The sequence below is a fragment of the Rhyacophila brunnea genome, unplaced genomic scaffold, assembly GCF_057557595.1.
Source record: "Rhyacophila brunnea isolate RB1 unplaced genomic scaffold, BYU_Rbru_1.0 scaffold_8, whole genome shotgun sequence".
NCBI lineage: Eukaryota > Metazoa > Arthropoda > Insecta > Trichoptera > Rhyacophilidae > Rhyacophila > Rhyacophila brunnea.
The window spans coordinates 37,170,829-37,196,714 of record NW_028233350.1 but is presented as its reverse complement, the minus strand read 5'-3'; the positions used below and the strand labels follow the sequence as shown (position 1 = coordinate 37,196,714).

General features: G+C 29.0%; 1 protein-coding gene and 1 long non-coding RNA gene across 3 annotated transcripts in view; one reads left to right on the top strand and one right to left on the bottom strand.

The window, feature by feature from the left end:
• Cyp4g15 (Cytochrome P450 4g15) overlaps positions 1 to 13,505 on the bottom strand; it is a 30,394-nt gene extending 16,889 nt beyond the window's left edge. The window contains exons 1-2 of one of the 2 annotated variants that reach the window (XM_085959310.1): positions 13,459 to 13,505; positions 5,153 to 5,403 (exon numbers count right to left, since the gene is read on the bottom strand). In XM_085959310.1, the coding sequence (XP_085815436.1) occupies positions 5,153 to 5,369 (217 nt within the window). In that variant the 5' untranslated portion in view covers positions 5,370 to 5,403; positions 13,459 to 13,505. Of the gene's footprint in view, positions 1 to 5,152; positions 5,503 to 13,458 lie in introns of those variants that run through there. The other variant, XM_085959309.1, reaches the window with a different exon arrangement.
• The window catches only part of LOC147064182 (uncharacterized), a 360,934-nt gene that overhangs the window by 38,645 nt on the left and 296,403 nt on the right, over positions 1 to 25,886 (top strand). The gene's annotated exons all lie outside the window — the stretch shown is intronic.

The following is a 25,886-nucleotide window of genomic DNA, read 5'->3' as shown; positions in this document are numbered from 1 at the left end:
GAAACACAACTTACATAAAAAAAAATATTACTTAAATACCTACACTTGCAAGGTTTTTTTACAAAGTTATTTCAATGGGAAAGGATGTATTTGTTTCTTATTTTTCTTCATTACAGTTTTAGCATCAACTTCAACTTTAGTTACTTTTAATCGCAGTGAGCTTGATATATCCAATTTATTTCGATATTTAGTTTTAATGTTAACCATAGCCGAAAATCCGACCTCACATGGATATGAGGTAGTAAAGAGGAGGAGGACTTTCATAGCTTCATCGAACAGGCAAGGATAATTATCAGCAACTGAGAGCCAGAATTTCGTTAACTGTTTACGATTGAAACTATTTTTCAGTGACGTATCTTCTGATAAATCAATGAGTTCTTCACTTGCTTTTGTTCACATAATAGTTGGTGAGTCGTCTTGAAATGGGTTAGAAATCCAACGCAACGAATCAAACTTTTTCACCTCTTCCCCAAAACAGTCGTCAAAGTTATTTATAGACAGTGATAAATGACTGGAAATTTCAGACAGTACGTTCATGCTGCACTTAGTTTTCAATAATAAAAGTATTATTTTTTTTTATTATTATTTTTTATAATTCATGTATACAGTGGCGAGGGCCCACTCAATATTTGCTCGCGACCCACTGGTGGGTCGCGACCCATAGTTTGGGAAACCATGGTATAGGTAATATTATTGTCTACTGTGTTGTTAATGAAAATTCTCATCCATTCTTTTGGTACATATAAATGACGGCACACATTTGACACCTTGGATGTGGCCCAATATTATGGGGTATTGTAGTTCACTCATCATTTACCATTTTTATTTAACAACAACCTGTACAATTATTTCCCCTCAAGTTTATCATTCGCCTTTTACTGAACCTTTTCACTGCCAAGAAAATTTTACTAGATGGATTCATACAGGTAGGTTATTTTTAGAATAAAATAAGTAATATGAAAAACGCATGTTTCTCGAGTTTTTCAATGAAAATTTTCAGACAAAAATGATAAATATTATCAATTGTGTCAGCATAAATATTGTCTTGAAAATATATAGAAAATATACGCGATAGTGACAATGAAGTTTCAAGTTATCTCACTTGTGGCTTCACACTACATACATACAAACTTTGGAGAGTTAACTCGTTCATAGCACTATTATTAAAAACCAATCTTGTATGGGTTATATATTTGATAAAAAACAAGTGAAACATTAGCTACTAATATGATATAGGTATATTTTTGGGAAGACATCAAAATAATTTATGGATCCATGGAGTAAAGTGGGTTAATAAATTGATATTTTTATGGGATAACATGTTACGTATAAAAGAGATGATATAGTGTTTTAATTCGATTGGAAATGTGCGTTTTTCGATTAACACACTTCACAATATGCAGGTGGAACACCAGTGTAAGTAATTAATTATTATTACGATTGTTGGGAGCTGCTAGATTATAATATGTAAGTTGTAGTTTTCTACCACTGACCTCGCTCCTTGAACAAAACACTTTTGCTTTTAAAGTACCACACGTTATAGTAGGTAGATACGTACGTTATCCAACCGTACCTAATACGCCAGGTGAGTCTAGCGATATGCGATGAATTATTTATTTTACGCCTATGTCTATGGCAGGATGTTTCCAAAATCTGTTAAGTCCATGAACGTGATCTTACCGCTAAGTCAACGCTACTGTTCATCAACGCTATTCAACTCAAAGAATATTTTGGAATATTAATTATTATTGCTAATGTCATAGGGTTCAATGAAAAGTCGTACTCAAAACAATATTATACTATAGTATACCGGCGTGCGTGTAGTGATTTTATTGGGGGCTGGTTTGATAAAACAAAAACCACATAAAAGATGGCGCTGATTGACTACTGATCATAAACTGATTATTGTGGCGAAATACGGGTACCTACGTAAATTTATCTTCATAATATTATGCTAATTTTTAAAGATTACTGCGTACTGCGTGGAATAATTCAATATTAGTAATAAAGTACGTACTATACGCGAATAAATAATGAAGTAATCTTTTAGCTGGGCTTGGAACTAAAATTACTATTAATCAAAAATAACATATTGTGGTGTGAGTCTTTAAAGGGTTGTATCTGAAGTATATAACTTATTATGGTCAAAATATTTCAAAATGCATATTAAAAAAGCAATTTTCTTGTTTTATCGATTATCGAGGGCGGTCCAGACCCATCTACCACCCTCAGATGTGTTTATGCACAATAATATTACAATAAAAAATAATAAATTTCAATTAAGAAACATTATTTTAATGCATAAATATGTGTTTTTCACTTTATCGATTTCAAAATTTCTTTATTCATAGAACCATGGTCAAAAAAAAGCAAATACCTAATTACGAATAAATATTTATACACATGTTCCCGAAACCTATGTGATCAATTGTATAATATTGTATTATTGCGAAACTAGTACGGTAACGTGTGACGTCACAGGATGGAACGAAATTTATTAGCACAGTAAGACAAAGGTTAAAAAATATATTTCACAATAAATATTGCATGGACTGATTATTTAAATTATTAATTAAACTTTAATCATTGTCTGATGGCAGGAAGTGATTTCGCAAAAAAAAAAAATACAGGTAAGGATAATAATAAATCTGATTAATTATTCATTGACAAAGTCATAATGCGCACTTGATTATTACATAAATGGTGCAAATGCATTTTTTGAACTTTGGCTTGTATTGTTTCAAACTGGGTATGCAAATAAACTTTCTAATGATATGATTAACTCAGAATAAGTTCAATTTTAATTTAAATTTAAGTAGATATCAAATTTTATTTCAATAAAATTTTGTAATAAAAAACGTATACTTTAAAACAAAATATTGTAAATGAAGATAGTTTGGTCCTGTAATAATAATACATTCAATCGCTTGCCAGATAAATGACAATACACGAAAATTTAATTGGTGAACAGAGTGCGTAAAATATCGCTTGTTTACTTTATGTTGTAGGTATCGCAAGATAAAATCATCACATATTATGTTTTAAATGATTGACATTTTTGCCCTTTGAAAGCTACCACAACGCAAGTCATTTTTCACAATTATTTGTTTGCCACTTTGGAACTTTAGAGATCCTTTCACTTGTTACAAAAGCTTTTATATTGATTATTACATTTTAAAATTTTAGTAGAGATTTTTTTTATTTTTATATTCTTGTGGAATGGTTTTACTGTAGGTACAAAGAAATTTTCTGCCAAGTGGTAATATAACAAAGTAGATATTGGTTTTAAAGTGGTGTACAGTACTGGTATGTAATATATAAAATATACAAATGATATAATGAAAACTACAAATTATTACGTAATGGAAAATTCGAGTAAATGTAAAATAGGTAAGAAGAATTATTCGTTATAAAAATATTGTAGAGTTATAAATATTTTCAACAAATACTACATAATTTTTCGTTGTTTCAATATTTTTTTTTGTATATTGTTAATTTTATAGATATTGTATGTGTTTACTCTAAAAACATTGAGTAAACAAAAAAAAAAATCGCCTCCAATAAAAAGCTCGCGACAAAAACTTTTTTTTCAAAAATAGAACGATCTATTATAAAGTTCACTCCACACACGATACGCATTCGACACAAAAAAAAATAATCTCGGTTTCCAGAAACGGAATTACTCCCTTGACATTCAAATGCCAGGCAATGCTGTGATAAACATTGGAGCTCTGAATTATGTACACCATTCCAAGACTCGTAATGTTTCCGCAAAAATATAATCGTTATCATTCAAGAAATGCCAACCGGATGAAAATGCGATGTAAAACATTAATACTATTGTGGAGGGGCCGTTAGATTTTATTTTTATGTGTTCGAAAAAGTTTCATTCGAATGGTGAATATAGCAACAGATAATAGTGGATTATGAAAATGAGCATTACTTTTATAATTTTGTATGCATATCTAAAGTATACATAACAAGGTTAGAATATATTTTACATACAGACTTCACAGTGATTCTGTTTACATAATACAACGTGACGAGGATTTTGAACAGCGTTGATAAAAATACATGTGTATCTGATTGATTGTCAGGCGTAGGTAATTAATTCAGAAATAAATTAACACATATAAGGTGATCCAACTGATCATTTATCCCTTTGATTTAGGGCTATTGCGCCGTTAAGAACTGACATAAAAGTATCTAGATAGATGAATAGAATAATTAATTGTACCTAATAAATAACATACTATTATTATGTCAAAAATTTATTTATTTAAATACAGTTTTTATCACGATTGTGTAATTTGCGAATTTATTAAAATATATGAAATATTAGGGTTTAGTTACTTAGTTTATATACAACAAAACCAAACCTCAAATCATGAAAATTGTCAAATGAAGTGTTGGTTTAAAATTAAAATTTGACTTTTAATTAATTTGAATTTGAATTAAAACAAACATTTGAAAATTAAAATCAATACATTAAAAGATTTAAAAAATCTGTTCGTTGCTGTGTTAGTTTTTTTATTTTTAATAAGGATATTAAAGAAGTAACCAAATTTATTATAGTTTTCACAATATTTAGTAGTTTTTCCACATTTTTAATAAGACCGGTTTCGTTTATACCTCATCTTCAATTGGTAATAAAAAGATGCACCTACAACGCATTATTAAATGAATTAAATACCTATTTGAGAAATTTATAATTTTGTATGATTCTAACAATAATTAAGAAAAAGTGAAAATAAAATTAAAGAAAAAAATATAATTATTAACATTTTGTTTATTTAATTATTAATACTGTGTTTTTCAACCAATAATATCAATTATGTAAAGTTGAGAAAAACTAAATCTTATATAATTCATATTGAAATATTGCATCTAATCTATTGCAAAAATCTAAACACAAAATTATACTATACAGTGTGAGGTTATATAAAAAAATATTAAGGTAATGCTTTGATATTAAACATTTTATGTAAAACTATTCAGTATTACATGTATTATGTAAGTGTAACTAAATTGACTACGACGTATTTTCTTATGTAGGAGATTTTACTAAAGCTTCATTAACTGAATTAATGAAAACAGTCAAACTATGAATATTTTAATTAGATAGTTAGAAGTACGGATGTTAATGACTTACCATGAGAAGATCCTGTGAATTCCAATGCGCTTCCTAGGATGGGGATTCCAGGTGGTCCAGGAAGCTTTTCAGCTAGCTCTAGCATATGTCTCCTGGACAGCTTCCAATAGGCGTACCACAGGACGGCGGCAGGAATTAGCAGCATGTAGAAGACGCTGGAGGCAGTGACGAGGCCAGACGAGCCAGTCATCTCTGCGGTGGCCGTTGATACTCCCATTTTGCTGGTATTCAAAGACGATGGTGCGTACTACCTATTAGGACATATGGGTAAGGATTATTGGAGAGTATTACCACTTAACAAGGACCTATGATCTAAAACGCTCCTCCTTTTGAAGTGTAGAAGTGGACTCAATTATTAAAGCCACGCATCAACATTAGCTGTCGCGCACTAAAGTAGTATATACACAGTGCCATATATTTTAATGTAGGTAACGGAATTTAAATAATATGTTACTTCATAAGATTTATAGAAGTGTGCCGATTTTTACCAGATAGTTGAACCGATGATGGTCCGAAAAGTTGTGGGTCGCTGGTTTGATCTGTGACTACGCACAAAAGTTGTTTTTTTTACCTCATGGGTTGGACGAATGGCTAACAATCATTTTCACTCTGTGAAGGCCACTACTTATATCGCATTTAAAAGCAAATACGGTAGATGATTTAAATATGTCTAAAATATAATTTTAATACTAGATTTGACATTTATGTAAGTGCAAGACAATTTCTATATCATCAACGTAATAATTATAACCCAATGTGCTGCAACTGCCTTATCCTTTCATCCTTGAGGCATGGCTTATTCAACGATAGGGTATTTCTCGCCACGTACCATCTTATTGTCGTAATAAAAATGTCATGTACTAGGGAGAGAAAGAGAGCTAGATGATCAAGGTAAATCATTTAATAGTGGCACCATATGCAATTCGCGGGCTTATTGATGCTTGCACACAATACCACTACTACTTTTACTTCGCTGTTACCGTTCACATAGTGTCACTTTACCCTTATCCTTAACTTAGGATATTAAGTTAAATTTAGATATTCTTGTTACAGATTTCTTTTATACATAATATTTTAAATATGTATTGGTAAATAAACTAGGGTAATCTAAAGCAATCTTTCTTTTTTAGTAAAATGACGTCTTTTATTTATGATTCATTAAATAAATCTTTGCATTTTAATTAACTACTAACTATAGAAATAGGTGTAATTAAAGCATGCATGAAATTTTTTTAAGGTTGTGTATACAAATATGTAGCTAAAATACTGGTACCTCATGTGGTACCTCCGGTGAGGTCACGATGTACCTACACATGTGTAATCTTCTATGATTGTTTCACTGTTACTAATACAATGCTGCAATTTGAACTAATGGTCTAATGTAGTATTAAAAATTTGTAAATGAAAGGGCTATATCAGTGTTTCTACTGTCTTAAACAAAATTATCAGAAAATCAACATATTTGATGTCGGAAAATTTTACAATTATTTGCTATCATAACCATCCAAGTATTGGTAACGACTGTGTTTTAATAAAATAACGAAAATAAAATAATATGTAGTCTTTGAAGTTACATTAAAGCTGGTATAGAAATTATATGTCAACGTGAAGACGATGCTTTAATGAAACAAACCTATTTTAATTCGACGTCATACTACATACAAATATTGTATGGAATATTAAACAAGACAATTCTATAATCGCGCTTCTTTGTTCTGATGATATAACAGATTTAGATATTGTAATGTATGGAAAAATCTGTCAATGATGAGATTGAATTAATCCATTCTGCTCGGTGCATTCTACTACGTGCCTATAGGTTCTTCCGGCCTAGAGGAACGCTTGCTCGAACACGCGGCCAATAGTGTACTGGTACGTTTTATTAGTATGATTAATGACGAATGGGAAAAATGCGGATACTTCAGTGCGACTGACTTTATCTAGACACATGTATGGCCTTAATACTTTGTCTATCCTAGTGATTTGGATAACAGAGCGTCACAAGTAAAGGAAATTTCAGGTTCAATTTAGTGATGCCTGAAGTGTATGGAATGGAATCAATTGAATTTATCTAGGAATTATTTATTCATTTTAATTTTTTTTTCATTAGCTTTATAATTCTTTTACTTGAAACCATGTTGGAGTAGTGATTAGAGTGAACATTTTTGTATAAATGATACAAAGTCGTAAGTCTCGGATTCGAACCCGTGGCAGGTTAAAAAAATATTAGTTCATTAAAATTATGCACTTTTTATATAAACGCATGCCTTTTAGAATAATGAATAGGCACATTCTAAGAGTCATTTTTAAGATAATATTGAAACACTACAAAATTTATACAAGAACCCCTAAATTCGAATAGTATATAATTACTATCTGATTTGATTGATTATCAGTCTGGAAATGTATTGTACATTGCTGAATATTAATTTAAATGTAAACCTAACATTTTTTAAATTAGAACCCCATAAAATAAGTACAAGGTGGCCAAATTTTGTATTTTCAATAATTACCGACTAATTTGATTGATTTTCCGTTTAGATATGTTTTTATGGTGCTGAAAGTTTGAAGTCCAACTTGACATTTTTTAATTAGACATCCGTGAAATACCAAGATGGCGACCAAAATTATGTTGTTTATTCTTTTCTGAGTTAATTATTTACTATTACGAAGTTTTATAAAATTTAAAACCTATTAGGCTCATATTCTGGATCAAAAAATAAATAAATTTCCGTGTTAGATCGTAAAAGACTTCTACGTATACGACTAATGGTTGTTAGCCATTCGCCCAATTTATTGGATTCCTCCACTAGTTCAAGCACACTTTGAAAGAAGAACAAATAAATTTTCCAGACCCGGTATTTGAACCACATGTAAGTTTGCGATCTTCAAAATATTCTATCGCAGAACCTTATTTTTGCATGATGCATTCTATCGCATGGTTGATCTAAGCATTTGATAGCTCTATTAATGGTGATTTATTATTTATAAATAGATAATTTTATTTTTATGGACGTATTGAATACTTAGATTAACATACCATGTTAATATATTAAACGCGGAAGTATTTTTCTTTGTATCTCATTTTTCTTATGTAAATATGTACGTATAATTTATTACTTATTAACAGACAAACTGTATATTGTAGCACATTGGCAAAATACTACAATGCTTTAAAGTAGAATATGATAATACGAGCACATGGTTTAATAAAGTTTATAATTTTATTGTATTGTTCTGGAGTTAACCCTAATTTAAAATCCCTAAGTGTTAGTGAAAGTTTTGGGAAATATTTCAAGAACACACATTTTATTGAGCTTAATCTTTCAAAGATAGATTGATAATTAAGTTTACGCTTTCAAAGCCTGTCTCAAACTTAAATAATATATATGTAGATATCTACTAACTGCCACAGGCAAAAGCTCTAATTTTTTGAAAATATTAAACGAGATAAATATTAATTTTGAATCTATTAGTAATAATTCAGATAAAATAAGGTTAAGGTGGCTTTGATATCTTTAGAGTCTATGTTTCTAGTTTAGTAATAAAACAATGTATAAAATATAATACATTTAACTACTTAAGAAATATATGAAAAATAGGTTATCAATTACAAGATATAGCATATTATAATTATCGTGTACGGCGTACGTTATTGTTCGAATACTGGACTGCAAATTGATTGTAAGGTTAACAGATCATTTTCCAACTACGACTCTTAATTGATATGCAATTATATGGAAATTTATATGTACACCTATTATTAAAAAATGACAAGTTATCGACAATTAAATACGTTATAAGTATTTTTTAATAAATGAATGAAATCAATTATGTGGTCTAATTCTATTTAATTAACGTATAAAATGTCATAGTAAAAAAAATAGTTTTATATTATGACTTATAATTACAATAATATAATATATATTCATATATAATATTATTAATCGTCTATTGGAAGGTGTATTAAATTTGTTTAAGTAATTCGAATTGAATTTAAAATAGTGTACAAACGTAAATGAAAGTTTTGTTAGAACATAAGTGGCTACTTAGATAAATACAATTTAGTGAATTTACAATAAAAGAATTATCTTATAGTTATTATGATAAAAAGCAAAAGTTAGTAGACTGGCCATCTATAATACAAAGTTATTTGATCCGGTTTATGGTACTAATAGTTAAGAACGATTCTTCGCAAAGAAGTCTGTAATAATAGTTTAAACTGTGTGGAGGTCATTATGCTTCACTGATGAGCAAAAATGGTAGTTGAATTAAATTTTAATGTGTTGCCAAAATATTGTGTGGTATTGGTGATGCCAATTAGGTTCAATTAAATCCTTTTGGATATTGATATGTACGACGTTGTTTTATAAATTCTTGAAATAGGTCTACTAAGCTCATTCGGCGTACACTCTTTATGACCTTTTTAAACTGTTTTGTGTCTAATTATTTCATTTCATCATTAATCTATATAAGTTTTTGTATTTAATTTACCAGTTTAATCTGGGTATAAGGTATGTATTACTATTTTTGGGACTATTTTTATATATACAGTTTTTTTTATTTTCGTGAAATAAATTCGTTTAAGTATTTTCGGATTTTAGCGAGAGTAGTTTTACCGCAACGCTCGTGAGGAAGTACTGTATATTGGATAAGTAATCCAGTAATTGAACATCCGCCACCGCTTACTGTATGAAGCAGTTGGACACAGCCGACCGAATTGTTCTCATAGACAAGTCTGTCTGATCTAGCTTCAAGTTGGTCGAAACTAAATGGGTGCAAAGACTACAATTTATGTTTACAAACAACTATTTGCACCACACATACGTTGTAGCTTGTACAACTATTTTTTTTATTAAAATTCTGTACTTTAAATCGGTCATGTAATCAATTAGGGCTATAATTTATTATGTAGCACATTTAGTCATGAACACATATTGTCGAATTTTTAATACACGATACGTTTAATTTGTCAAAATGTTAAAGCTTAACAAGTAAGCATTAAAAAAATGACATTATTAACTCCATCTACGAAATTAAAATACAAGATGTTAACCTAACATAACCAAACCTAACCTAACCAATTAACATGAGAAGAAATGATATCAAGTATCACGCGACCTAAGTTGTCGTAGTACATCGATGTATGATATTCCAACAGTTAGTTTTGAAATTATGTCAACTCCAAATTAGATGGTTTTAATTACCCAATTTGAAGGTTGTTCAATATTTTCAGATACATGTAATACATAATTATTTTAAAAGGTTTTTGTTGATTTACTTTTCAAATACAACATCAAATTATTTTGTATATTGATTATATAGGAGCCATATCAAAACTATGAAAAAGTGAGTTATTATATTTGAAACTACAGTTTCGTTATAGATTAAAAAAATCAATTTAAGTATGTATCTAACATTTTTAATTCTTAATATTATGATAGTCATAACCCTGCAATTTAAATAATATATAACTGATTTTTGGGAAAATATGAATATATTGAACGATAACAAAAATATTTAAATTTTTAAAATGCTTAAAAATATTTTTATTCAACATACACTTAGAATGGGGCTGAAATGTTACGATTCGCTCTGGCTCATGGCCTTAGATACTGAAATTGAAAGTAGGAAATTCGATATAGTTAAATATTCAGTAAAGTCATTTTTAATGGCAGTATTTCAAGTTAAAATACATACCCCCTAGTTAAAAAATAATAAATCGCTTCGCGCATAATGAAAGGCGCAAAATACCGAGCTAAGATTGATTACTGACGTTTCTATGAAAACTTGAAAACTACCGAATTGAAACTGCTAGTTAAATCGGTAAAAATCTACTTTAAATTATAGCATAAGTTTTTTGCCAGAATCCTATTTTCATATATCCAAGGATTTTCATTTTTACCTTTAAATATGTAACCCACGGTGGAACAGTGTCTGTTTATGATTCCGTATGTGTTCGATAATCACATCTTGTTTTTTAAAGTAAGAACCCAATCGGTTGGTTGAATGGCTAATATTAATTTCTCTGTTGTTATAACCTCCACCCCATGTTGCTCTATATTTGTTAACTATCTGAGCATTATTAGTAATTTTCTTTTTAAATGATCATATTAATCTGCATCCCTACGAATATCAATATCAAATTTTAGGCGCGTAACATAAGCACAATAATTAAAATGATATGATAATTTGTTATATATAATTATTTTATAATATGAAAGTAATGGTGCTCTTTACTAATAAAGAAAATATAAACAGTTAAGTAACCAATTCAATAGGTATACAGTTTGCAATATTTTGGTATGTGAAAATTGCAACTGAAAATAATTAAAAAAAATTTAACGAATAATGAATTGTATACTGAAATAAAGATAATTAGAACAAATATTCAATTTATAACTATTGCTACCACTAGGCATAATAAGCTAATTTTCTTATTGTTTTCCAAGGATTCAAAGGTCACAGTGACCATTGTTCAATTTACGATTGTAATTTCCACTAATTTGCATATTTTAATATTAATTTATTATTTATTGAGTGGAAGAAAATAATTTTTATGTCCATATTATAAATTCTACCATCTAAGCGTATGCAACAAGTATATGCGACCTGAAGTTTTTCAATACAATGAAGCCTACAACGCTATCACAAAATAATGAATTTATCATATTGTAGCTCTTCGAAAGTGAATTAATTTATAAATATATATATATGACTAAATATTGAATACGTACTAGAATATATATTTATTACTATTAAAAATCTATTACCTATATTATTGTAGTCAAATGTATACATTATGTATTAGACGTATTGACATATTATATTAATCGACAAAATGAATTGAGACAGATAAATATAGCGGTGTATATACAAAGTCAGCTATTTCATACTATTGAAGTAATACATTATATTAAAAGTAAAAATGATCTTTAAATTATTAGTTTTGATATTTACGTAGAATCTTTATAAGTTTTCTACGAAAACACAATAAAGAAGTTTAGCAATTCATTAAAGTTCAAATTAATTACTTACAGAAGGTCACTAAGAATATTATTTTCACACAAAGTAACTGCTATCAATCACAGTTTCACAGGAAGTAAAAATATTTGAATGACCTATTTTGTAGATATTAAAGTATCCATCTATCACCGAATATATACGGCTAAATAATCTACGAAAGGCTTTAAGAATACAGTGAAATAAACTAGTTTTTCCCGTTTTTGTCATATTTCCCCTTTTTTCTGGATCATTTTTGGATTTTCGTGTATATGTTTTCTGATATACAACAATACAGGGAATAGGTACTATACTTTTTGAACGTATTATTATTTTACCTCACCATAAAAAAATGGTTTGGCGGCTCGGAATTTTTATGCAACCATTTTGTTTATACTATCAGTATATATTTTTAAGCGTATTTATACACCAAATATTTTTAATTATATTATATGAATCAAACGTATACCTATCTAGGCTCAATTATAGTATGGTTTATTTATAGCTATAATATTTTCCACTATGAAAAGAATGCTTATGTAAATGACTTTTCGAATATTAATAAAAAAATGAATTTGAACTCCATCCTGCTTTAAAGGTTCAATTTGTATACCGGTGGAATTTATTTATGAAATAAAAACGTGAAATGAACAAATTATTGACATTTTTTTATTCGAAACGGTACCGAAACGTTTTTTTTATGTATATAAAAGCTTATTTGATTATCTAATTTATTTACCCTTAAAAGCATACGGTTTCTATAATTATTTAAATAGGCATTTTTAAAAAAAAATAGTTATGTTTCTGTTATAATACGAGTATTAACATGAAAATCAGTGAATGATATAAACATATATAGGTATATATATAAATTTCCGTATTATTAATTTACTTTTCCGTTTTTTTATATTAGAGTGAAAGCATACTAATATTGTATTATTAATTATAATACACTACTTGAATTTTTTACCGTGTTAATCATAAGCTAGAGAATTACATATATATATATATATATAAAGTCTAATACAAAAACAACAATATATATTGATTAGATATAATATAAATAAGAACTGTTACCGAAAAAGAATTCCTAATAAGTTATTATTATAGCTCTATCACAAATCACAACTTAAACCACAATTATAGATATAAGATCACCACAAGAATAAAAAACACTTGCATAATTCACAAATTTTCCCGTTATACATATTGAAATTATTAACGGAAATCACGATTTTCACAGTTTTTTTATAATTATATTTAAATAATATTATTGTGTGTGTATATATTTTTTTGGCTATTACCTAAATGTAATAAATCACCTTAGTTCAGTAGCTGAAGACTTGCAACTGATTTTGAAGCGATGACAAATGTCTTATATAGGATTGTCAATTCTGTCCTAGTCACCCCTCCTATAGTGTGATTGTTGAATATTAAACACCAGCTCGGTGCATATATTGACGCAATACGACATGTTGATCTATCAAAATAATTATATATTCTTAAAAACTGATTATCGATAAACATTAGCATTGAATATCTACAAAAAAAAGTTGAAGATTGATTATGTTATTAAAAAATTTTTGTTGTTTAAGTAGGCACAAGAGAAATTATACAGTTTGTAAAGTATATATTTTAAGATGGTAAATTAATATTCAAACCAATCAAATCACTATTTCACTAGTAATTCAAAAGATAAAATATAAATAAAAAATATATTTAAGGCAAGAATCCTTGGTAAGCAAGAGCTGAAAATGGAACCGGAACAGAACCTTAAGAAACCATTACGTAGTTTTGAAAGGAAATCTTATTACAGTTTAGAATCTATTATTATTTAAATTAAAAAAATATTTGCTGGTAGCATTAATATCAAATAATTTTATTAAAAATACAGTGAAATTAGCCTTGTAGGTAGGGATTGCAATACCGATATTTGAAAACCGGTATCCTAGTATTTTTCGATACCAAAATACTGACTTTAAAAATCTGTCAATAACGATATATTATTCTGTATTGAAAGTGGAAACAAAATGTATTAATAATTAACAGAAAAGTTGTAACAGGACTGTAATTTTTTTATTGGGTTACGCGATGTCTGGTTTATTTCCGCTATTCTTAGACATCATTCGAGACCAGCAATGATACGTGCAGATTTTTGAAATACATTTGCATTATATAGAGATTATAAAAGTTGTCAGGTGTATTTTTAGATGTATCTGAAATCGCGGTTAAATGCTGTTCGTTTGTACAATAATTAGTAACCTTAGCCCTAGTGCCGAATATTTCATGATAGAATAATAAATATACACTACAATGACCTTGCTTATGCCTAATTTTTTTATGTTTATCCACTAAAAAGTAGCTTATACAACAATGGAGATCAATAATTTAATATATATATTATTTATTGGTAGTTACTTCTGTGGTTTCCATATATATTACACAAATACCGGTATTAATATCGGTATTCAATAAAAAAACTGAAATACCTGTATTGGTATTTTCATTAGGTATTGCAATCCCTACTTGTAGGTAGGTATCGAAATTGACAACCGAAGCGATCATTCAGTAAATACAACCATCATAAACTTCATTGTAATGCACTTAGGTTCATTATTTTGAAGTAGTTAATATACTATTACACAATTGTCCTATAAAGTGTAATTTACCATTTATGTTATGTTGGAAAATTCCACAATTTTTAGAATTTTATTATTATTGCCACAGAATACGTAACATTTGATACTGTTGCTGGATGACATATAAAAATAAACAATTTGTATTTTATCTAGTTTTAAGTGATACCTACATGAGTATGTGCTTTTTCCCTTCATAATAATGGCCAACCCTTACCTTATCAGAGACGTGAGAAAACTGTAATTTTTGTAAGAACTTGTTTTATCTCGTTATTTGGATGTACCTTGTACCGAAGTCCAGGAGCTGCGGGTATTATGAATATGTTGTCTTTAAGTTATTGCTTAATTTGATAATATGTTAAGTTGTATTACGTAATGTGTCTGAATAAATCAAGATGTCGCTGTCTGATACCGTTTTTTTTCTTAACAATAACCATAGTCCCTAACAGATGCTTAGCCTCCTGGTAAAGATATACTTAATCCTCTCCCATCATCCTCGAGGAATATCTGACAGGTGAGGTGTCAATATATACTCTGTTGTTGAAAGTAAAGTACGATTTATGAGTAAAGTTCTAATAACTCTGGAAGATATAAGTATAACTACGTATATATTGTATTACGAGTATATTAAGCGATTGTCACTAAGTTTTTCTTCTTCAAATAGCTTTTTGGGATTAACTATATTTTCCCCGCACAGGCGCAAAAGAAATAAGACAAACAACAAGCCAAGCTATTTGTCTACGACATTTCGTAATTTTTCATCCAGTGTAAACTACCCTTAAAGTTCGTTAAAAGCTTGACACCACTCCAAAGCTTTCCAAATTGATCACGTAACGAAGGTTGTTAATACATCTTGTCAATAAAGTGAAATGAATCGGAAATAAAAAAATTACCCTTTAATCTAAATCTTAGCTCAAAGATTGTGGACATAGAAAAATACTTTCGTTTCTAAAATAACAGCGTAAAATGATCGTTGCAAAGTTTAAGTTTATCTTATTTTGACACTTCATTAGGGCATAACATAATTAATTAACTCATTTTGACGCGACTGGCGCGTTTGGAGTACTTGGCCATTAGATATAATTAACATGTTATTTAAATTTGGTAATTAAAAGTTCAGCAGTGATTGTGTTAATAGATATTATTATATCGTCACTGTTCTGGCAGAAGACACCATTTCGAAAAAATGACATATTGAGTTAGTTATACCAAAATGTTCCTTATTTCAAACTTTACTGTCTGGAAACCTTCTTAATAAATAAAAAGTCTTTATTTTAAAGTCACCCTTTTTACGATTACTTAATAAACTCACATGATAGACCATTTCAAACATTTTAACAACTTCAAAGTCAAATTACTCAAAACTAGTATTCTCCAGTTAGTGTGTTCTGCCAGAACAGAGACGATATACAGTCCTTTAAAATACTATGTATGATGTATGTACTATGTATGTTGACGGTTACATTGGTCTGAGCATTGATTAAAATGACTTGTTAAGTCTGTGGGTTGGGGCCCTGAGACGACATCTGCTTTTTATCAGGATACCGTGTAGAGTGGGATCCATTGTTGAGAGTTGTAGCGGAGAACGATATTTATTTGTACATAAGGTATTGAAATAACAATATTCAAGAAATCAGATATAGACCAGGCAATCGCTAAAGCCCGTGCGTCATCGGTAATAGGCAGAATACGAATAACCAATGTATCGACATGTATTAGTCGATCCCGCCGTAGGGAAGCATGGCTTGCCTTCTCGGAATTGGACAGCCTGGGCTGATAGTTTTTTGTTACAATTCTAATAACTTATTTGTATAAAAAAAAATGAAAACGAATATTTGTGTCTATCAAAAACTCGCTTTGATTGTTTTTAGAAAGTGCGAAAAATTCAGCAGATTAAAAAAAATTAAAAATCTAGCAAAATTTAACAATAATCTTTATTATCATCTATAAATTAGAATTAACTTTACTCAGTGCCATGGACTAATATAAATGTACATAATATTTATATACATTTATAACGTATAGAAGACAAACTCGATGACCGACTATATCGTATCGGCTAATAAAGTCGTAGCTCTCGGGTTCGAAAATCCAGGGTCAGAAAAATTAACATGTTATTTTTTCATTGTGTATTTGGCTACAGAGGATGAATCCAATAGATCGAGAATGTGGTAAAATCAATTCATATTTAAATACAATTAAATATTATAAGTTTTTAACCTGACTTAAAATTTTATGACAAACTGAGGCAACAATTAAAAAATCTTCATATATTAATTAACCGATATTAATTCAAAGGCGAGCTAAGTCTAATATATAGCCAGAAAATATAACTGTTTATCCCCTGGATTGGGGACTGGGTGGGGGCCCAGAGACCGTCTGCTTTGAAGACGGTGGCTCAGTTCGGTCGTCGCTTGACAGGTGAGTGCCGTTCAACTGAGTACCTGAGAGAACGAATAAGCACATATATCTACAGAGATAATACAGTCGAAGTTTTGGGTACTCTTGGGTTATCAAAGGAACTGTAGGAGGTATTTTATATACTTGGGGAAACCTAGTACATCAGTCGTCTTATAATTATCATTTTATTGGTTTATATATAATATGTAGGTACTTATATCGTTTAATTTTACACATTTGTCAATTATTTTGTTTTCTCTTATATTATTATTATCATCTATTGTTTCCATATATAATTTACTAATTCTTTATATAATTGTCAATGTAATATTATAATATAATTAATACTTTTTATATAATATATAATAATTTTATTTTCCGACTGCTTTCTACAAAGCATGCTTACTTTTCACTCTCTTGAATCTCGTAGGTTTCTTCTGCTCTTGTTACCGCGAGGGATAGTTTCCAATCCTGGTGTCCTAATGAATTTGAATTTACATGCGCCTGTCAATTACCTACGTGGTCGCAGCCATGATTTATTCTGGATCGGAACTGTATCCTCGTGTCAAGCCTACCAGGCACCATTAGCGAGGTGTGCAAGACTAGTCAATGCGCTCCCCAAATACGTTGACATTTTCGGTGACGTGCTATGTATTTTGTATTCGAAATTTTATTTTTATGTATAAAATTGTATGTTTTTTGTTTCCAAAATTTTATTTTTCTATATAAAATGTATGTTTTTATTTCAATTTAATTTTTTATTATTATGATTAGGTATTATTATTATTTTATATATTCTCTTTCTCTCTCTTGTGAGGGTAATATTTGTTGTAATGTAAATCTCTTGCTGTGTACGTCTTGAATTTAGAGTTATGTCCACAATGTTGTGTTTTCCTAAATAAATAAATTAATTAATACTAATCCATTATTTTTACGCTTATTTTTTAGTTCTATAATCCATTTAGGATCTTGGCCGACTGACGAGGAGATTTCATTACAATTTATTTACAAAACAATGTTTTTTTAACCACTCGATCAACATATTGAAACCATGCTTTGGTTTAAAAATATATAATTAAACCGTATCAGGAATGGTATTAAAACCCATGAACCAGAAGAAAGATGAACTTTTGCAACCCATAGATCTCGGGTAGATTTTGTGATCAATTCTCAAGAAATAGTTAATTCACGTTTCTAGCGATGTTCAGAAATTTCGAGATTTTTATTTCCTGAGAAGTTACGGGTGAGTTTAAAAAAGGGGTCAAATTTTTTTATATTCACGAATGATTTGCTGAAGATCTGGACTTCATCAAGAATTTCCTTTTCAGCTATTTTTATCTGGAGAATTCTTGAGATCTCGAGAAATTAATATTTCAATAATTATTTATAGTAATTGTAGGGCGTCTGATAGCCATTTTTAAACACCAGCGGTGTAAATTATGTGTTATGTTTGTAGAAATAGAATTAAGTAGAGGTTAAATTAATATTGTACAAAATGTATTAATTAGGTATACCAATAAATTACTTGAATAAAACAATCTTTGTTAAAAATAATCATGATCGCAGTTGTTTACAATAATAATTATCCAACAGTATTTTTTCGCTTAAAGCAATCTGTGGTCTTTGTAAACTGTTAAGCTTAGTAATCTTAATTAAACAAATGAGATGTGTAATTCACGTAGGGTCTACGCGGGAAAACATATGGCCCGTGTAGACAGTACTACGCAATTAAATAATGTACCACGTAGAAGCGTAGCAAATACATGAAAATTATAAAATTAAGTAATGTATTTTAAATTCCATGAAAACGTTTATATCCAGTACATTAGAAGGTGATATTATGTTAACAGAATCATTTAATTAATGTGACACATGGGAAATTTCAAACTATATTTTTATCCTTATATACTTATATCGGGGGTAATATCGAGATGCTTGAAGATCCCCGATGTTATTAATATCTGATCTGGAAGGTTGTGTGAGTATGTTTGAAATGGTATATTCGGGACACAGTTGAATAATACACGGTATTGGTATTTTCACGGTTTTATATTGTAGTTATAAAGTTCGGATAAACACGGCACTAATAAAGGACTATCACATTGGTTTTATGCTGAGTTGGAAGGTTTACATTATAATTTGAATTTAGGTTGAATCTTACGCGGAGTTGCGCGCGTATATTGACTATAATGTTGAAAGGCCAAAATGCAACTGTTCTAGAACAGTCGAGATGCAACCGTTTCCTTTTCCATTTTTGCGTAGTTATCTGTAGTCTATTAATTACCATAGACAACAACATGACAGTTTGTAGGTTTATATATGAAGCCTCTATACTTATTACTTCGGTTTAACGAAGGTGTTACTTCCAAAGCATTTGGCTGAAACATGAAATGCATCTTGTACCAATACACTATTAAGACCAGTAATGGTGAATGGTACATTGCCAAACATATGAAGATATGAAGAATGATTGAGCGGAGCGTGCTGTGCTGCATCTTCGGACTCATTAATGACATACAGTTGGGATATAGAGGGAGATATTGTACGTTTGTTACAGGAGCCCGCACGTTTTGTAGTTCATAAAATTGAATTGTTTTAGATGACTGGGCCGCAGGATGGATAACATTGTACCAGATGAAAGGATAGTATGGAGTTAGATTTAAATACCTCAGGCATCCAAAACTAAAAAGAAGTGGTTTTTTACATATTTTAATGGAAACACTAGAAATCCTAGAAGAGGTCAAAACCCAAATTGGGTTGTAACGCCAAGAAGAAGAAAACCTCGTATCTTAATAAATTATTATTATAATGATATTTATTCATTCAGGTTGATACAGTGGCACCGATTAACAATTATTTTAAATACATTGAATCTCCGGCGTCTCAAATCATACGCCTCTGGAATGCGTACATAGCCCGCTTCGCTCTACGTCATTATACGTAGGGATTGCAATACCGAATGAAAATACTAATACCGGTATTTCGGTATTTTCTATTGAATACCGGTATTCGAGAATTATATAAAAAACATAGAAGTAACTATATACCAATAAATTTAGATATATACATCTCTGTATAAAGTATATAAATATTAATACTAAATAGAAAAAATATCTAAATGTGTAGATATTATAATATATAAACCTAGGTAAAGTTAAGATATGGTAAAGATGTTGATGTTAACAAATATTTAGTAGTTGAATGATTGGCACTTTCTTCTTCGGATGATCTTTCAATAAATTTATATTATGTGATAAAAATGTCTAAGTGATCTAAGATGTGTATGTGCCCCACTGATAACTCCACCTAATCTTTTATTAGTTTATTGTACTTTTTACACTTACTCGTCTAATAATAATGGAAGTAAACTAGACATCGCGTAATCCGACAAAAATGTATAGTCCTGTTGAACATTTCATGTTAATTAACATATTTTGTTTCCACTTTAAATACCGAATATATAGGTATTGTCTGATTTTAAAAACCGGTATTCCGGTATTGAAAAATACTGAGATACCGGTTTTGAAATAACGGTATTGCAATCCCTAATTATACGTATGTGGTCAAACTCTTCACCTTGAATTACCATTTTATTTAACAGCCTCATAGAGGAGTCCCCTCTCAATCCTTTCTCCACCTTTCTCTTAAATTATTTGCTTGGATTTTAGATTCTTTTGTTAATAAATTAAAACATTAATATAAGTGCGGTACACTTTGTTACTAATTTCTACATTTTACAAGTAAAGTGGGGTCCGGGGATTTGAATTCCACTTTTACGACTCATGTGCGATATTTGGATATACGAGATATTATACGTGTTTGAAAGAGGTCTGGTTTACCTAACTTTCTTTTTTCATGAGGGATCAAGGTAAAAATTACAATTTTTTTTTGTAGAAAGTTTAAGTTGTTGTGACCCACAAAAGTGTGTTACAAAAAATAAATCGGAAATGGCGATTTACTGCGGGTGATTTATATAGTAAAATAAACATAGTTTTGAAACGCAGTTTAAGTATTATAGTTATCTGTATAAATTGTACATAGGTACATATTAATGGTTTCATAACATAACCACAAATTGGTGCATGATATTATAACCAGATGGTAAAGAGCTTATTACACAAATTATATAAATTTAAACATAATATTTTTTTTTTAAATAATTATTTTATTCTAATAAACGATATATAAAAATACATCTAAATTTATATTTAAAAAGTATGTAGATTTAAAAAAAATGTGAAATACCCAGTTTTTCAAATAAAACCATAATCGTAATTCATTTTCATAAAAAAAGTGTTTTATTATCGATTTACTTTCTATAGCGCCATCTATTGCCGAGAAAATAATTTAACGTATCGCAAACTCAAACCGTTTTCGTAAGCATAATCGATACAATTTAATACATGCTCAATAACAAGACCTCAAAAGGTTACAGTACATACTATTTTAATTGAAACAATAACATTGTTTTAAATGTCTTGCTTGTTATATTATTCATTAAAATTATGATTAACAAAGTATAAAGTCCACATTTTAAATTTTTTTAATTATGTACTTACGTATGTATGACTCGACGGAAATATTTATTAAATGTTTTCAACAGAATATTATGTTGTGGTCAAGACTCAAGAGTAATTATCATCGTAGCTAATTTCATTAAGGGGGAGAGGCATGCTAGCAGAGAACCTATCGGAAAAATACGAAGCTTGCAATTTGAGATTTTTTTTTGATAATTTACAATTTCAACTATATTAATTAATAAATATGTATCTGAAAACATTAAAAGGATTTTTTATTTTTTTTTTAAATTTAAAGATAAACTTAAAATTGTAAAAAAATGTAATAAAATGTTAATTCGTTGCAGGGTCACATCTCATTATTACATTATATTTTATGATCATATTTATCATTAAAATTTAGTTTATTAAGTTTACAATTTTTTGTCGTTTAGATTTTTGACTAATTCATCGTTTTAATATTTTTTATATTTATTTTAAAAAACATCGATTTTTATAAAAATATAAATGTGTACAACTTGAGATCCTTTTTATTTATATCAAATTTGATTTTAGGTATGGTCCCAATATTGAAGCTCAATTTGATATAAATAAAAAGGATTTCAAGTTATACACATTTATATTTTTATAAAAATCGATGTTTTTTGAAATAAATATAAAAAATATCTACAACAATGACATGTTTCAATTTTTTATTTTACATTACAACGTTTTTCTAAACTCGTATTCTTATTTGTCCGGTGGTTCTTTGTCCGGTACAAATCTTGCAATCGATTTTTAACTAACTTCCCGACTAGCTAGATAATTGAAACTTTTATAATATATCAGAACACGATGCCAATGCATTCTTTTATTACTTTTAGCCATCTTTAAGTAGAATTGAATTCATTTTCAGTTAATTCTGTTGTGTATGAAAAGTTATTTCGTCACCATTATTGGTTGCTAAGCGGATGGTCCTAGCAACTAAATTATTAATATATACGTGCGTTATTATGGAAATCAATATGAATGTCAAAATGATATTTCAGTATTATTTCTATCAAGTACAATTTTTTTTGATCGTTTAAGCTAGTCAAGTGAAGTTTATATTATGATTCAACAGAAAATTTAAAAACGTTGTATATAAAAAGTTCTTTTTATCTTTTAATTATTTTATATGACATTGTGTAGACAGTTATTAACAATATATATGTACATAGTTACTTACCTACCTGTTGAATAAATTACCAAATTTAATAATAAGTTGAATTAACACGTATTTAATACGCGTTTGCATACAGATAAAGTAGGTACCAAATGTACCCAAAAAAATATTTTTTATACTAGACAGTAAACAGAATTTATAGAAAAGATTTTATTGTCAAAAACATTCACGTCCCTAATACGAAAGATTTTGTACAATTTGAAGAATATATCATTGATGACTTTTACTTACCTACAATAAAATTAAAGTTTTCCTTCATGTTGTTTAACGTATTTTATGATTAGAAACTTAAACATTCTATTGAGACTTTGAGAGAATGCTTTCAGTATTTTTATGATTAAGAAAACTTAAACTCTTAAATATGATTTATAATATGTATTTTGCAATATATTTTGCGTCAATTCTCAAATTATCCACCCTTCGCAGATACGCAATATACGTAGGTGGGTACTCCATATATTATTATAACATATAAAGAAAATGTGTTTTGCGCTACTTACCGCTCGCTTGAACTGCCCTTGCAAACGGAATTATATTCAGTGTTTAATATTTGAGACTTTCATGGTTGTTTGTTATCGTAATAGATGTTCATCATCACATTACCTATTGAGAATATCCTCTGCAATGAGGCGAAAACCTCGAGGAAAAAAGGAGGAAGAACATGTGGTGGAAAAACCAAAAATCTATTAACTACATATATTAAACATATTAAATGTACTTTAAAGAAATATGTACCTAATGACAATTAATAATCTTTCATATTTCAGTGCAGCGTTCATAGTCTGTGTTCATATAAAATAAAGGTGATATTACTATGTTACTTTCTCATGTTGTGATTTCATTATTTACATGTGGAATAATAAATAGAATGGTAGGTATTGCTTAGAAAATTCCATTCTTCGCTACCGGAGACAACATAGGTACAACTGAAAATCTTATAATACAATAAAATCATACTATTTTTTTGTAGTAGCATGAATCATGACTTCGTTCACGTCTTGTGAGTTGGCAAACAAAAGACTTAAATGCTCTCTATTCGATACACATAATTCCAAGGGTCAAACACTATTTAACCTCAATTACCGAGAAAATCAGAAAATTTATTACACTCATTAGAATTGTATTGAGGTTTACATAAAAAAGCAAATGGAATACAACTGGGCACTCTTATAAGCAGTAATAAAATACAGGTGTAACCGGTAAGTAAATTTTCCCCTTATCAAATGATTTAGACACAAGTTTTTGTACGGAAATCCACTGTATAGATCTTTTACGACATTTGAGAGTTGATTGTTAATCTCATGCTTTTGAGCTTATACCCTGGACCAAATAGGTACATTATATTAAATTAAAACAAACGGTATTTAAATTTCTTCCAGCCAACTAACTGTATTGCTGTCACAATGATAAACACTGGACTACGGACTACGTATATTTTTTATTGGAATATGATGAAAATTCACTATAATAATTTTGGTATGGTTGAAATGGTATATTTTTATAATTTGTGGTAAGTACATATCAATTAATAAACAAAATAACACAAACATAATTTTTGTGGCAATTAAAATTCTTTGATTCATCTCATCTGTATGGGCCTTCTTATTTCTGCTTCACATCTGTCTTTTCCACCAATGGTTGATCCCAGATATATGAGACGTTGAAAAATTGTAACAGGACAGGTTAAAAATTTGTGAATGGCGGTAAACAAATTTTGAAAATAGCCGATATACTGGATTGCGTGTTAGGTTAGGTTATGATCTAATAAAATTGGAACATTGTTATCTGCAAAGCTATACGGTCATCTCTTTCCGATAAGAAAGCTCACGGCGAATTGTGCTTCGATTAAATGTAATATGTACAATTTACATGTAACTATCTACCGTATTGCGTAATAATGCGTTATACGTGGTGGTTATATAATATTCAAAGCATTTTTTTTTGTTAATATAAATCTTTCCAAAGCTTTTCGATGACATTTTCTGATTGACCAACTCCGTAATTGCGAAAAACGTTGATATATTGTATGTTTTACGAACTTCCGCAGCATAAAATTCAACAAGCTAATTTATAATATGAATAAAGTACTCGTTTTTAGATGACTTTCGCTTAGAAATATTACAAAAATAGAAGATCTGATAATTGAAAAGTGACAGACCAAACATTGATTAATGATGTTTCTACGATTTTATGAAATTAATGATGCTTTTAAAGCTTCAATAGTTCCCTTGAGATTTCACTCGATTTATCATTCATAACTGAAGATTTGAAATTTTGACATTTTCCTTCAAGCCTAGTGAAATACCAGAAACTACTATTTTTGAACTCGTTTTTGAACACATACAAGATTTAAAAATGTTAGATTCTTATTATTTTTAATGAAGTATTTATCTTTTATAAAAAGTTTTTTTTTCAAGATAAGTAAAAATGTCAAATTATCACAGACTTACTTACTAATCTAAGTTTTTGCTGAAAAATTTTATCTACCCTGAAGGTTTATATTAAAAAAATATATATATTTTGTAATTTTTTTAAGGGTTTATCAAGAGAGTAACGCTTTATGCTCTATATAATTATTTTAAATACTATCCCACTTAACTGACACTAGCCTATAAACTGTTTTTATTTCAAGAAAGTCTTTTACGATATTTAATATTAAAAATAAAATTTCATATTACATAATTTTAATAATTTAATATGAAATATTTTTACTACAATTACAATTCATATTTGGATATTTTGCTTCCTAAATTCTATTCCAATCCCCTAGTGATATATTTAAGTCATGATAAAAATGCCATAAATAAAATTTTTGTTTCTATTTTTTGTCCCGGAGGACCTTTAACGTTCAGTTTGTGGGCCATAAAAATCGAAAAAACCTAAGGAAACACACGAAAATACTTTTGTACACACTGTATGTGTGTATGTACTTGAAAAATACTTAAATATTGCAATATTATCAGATTATAGAAAAC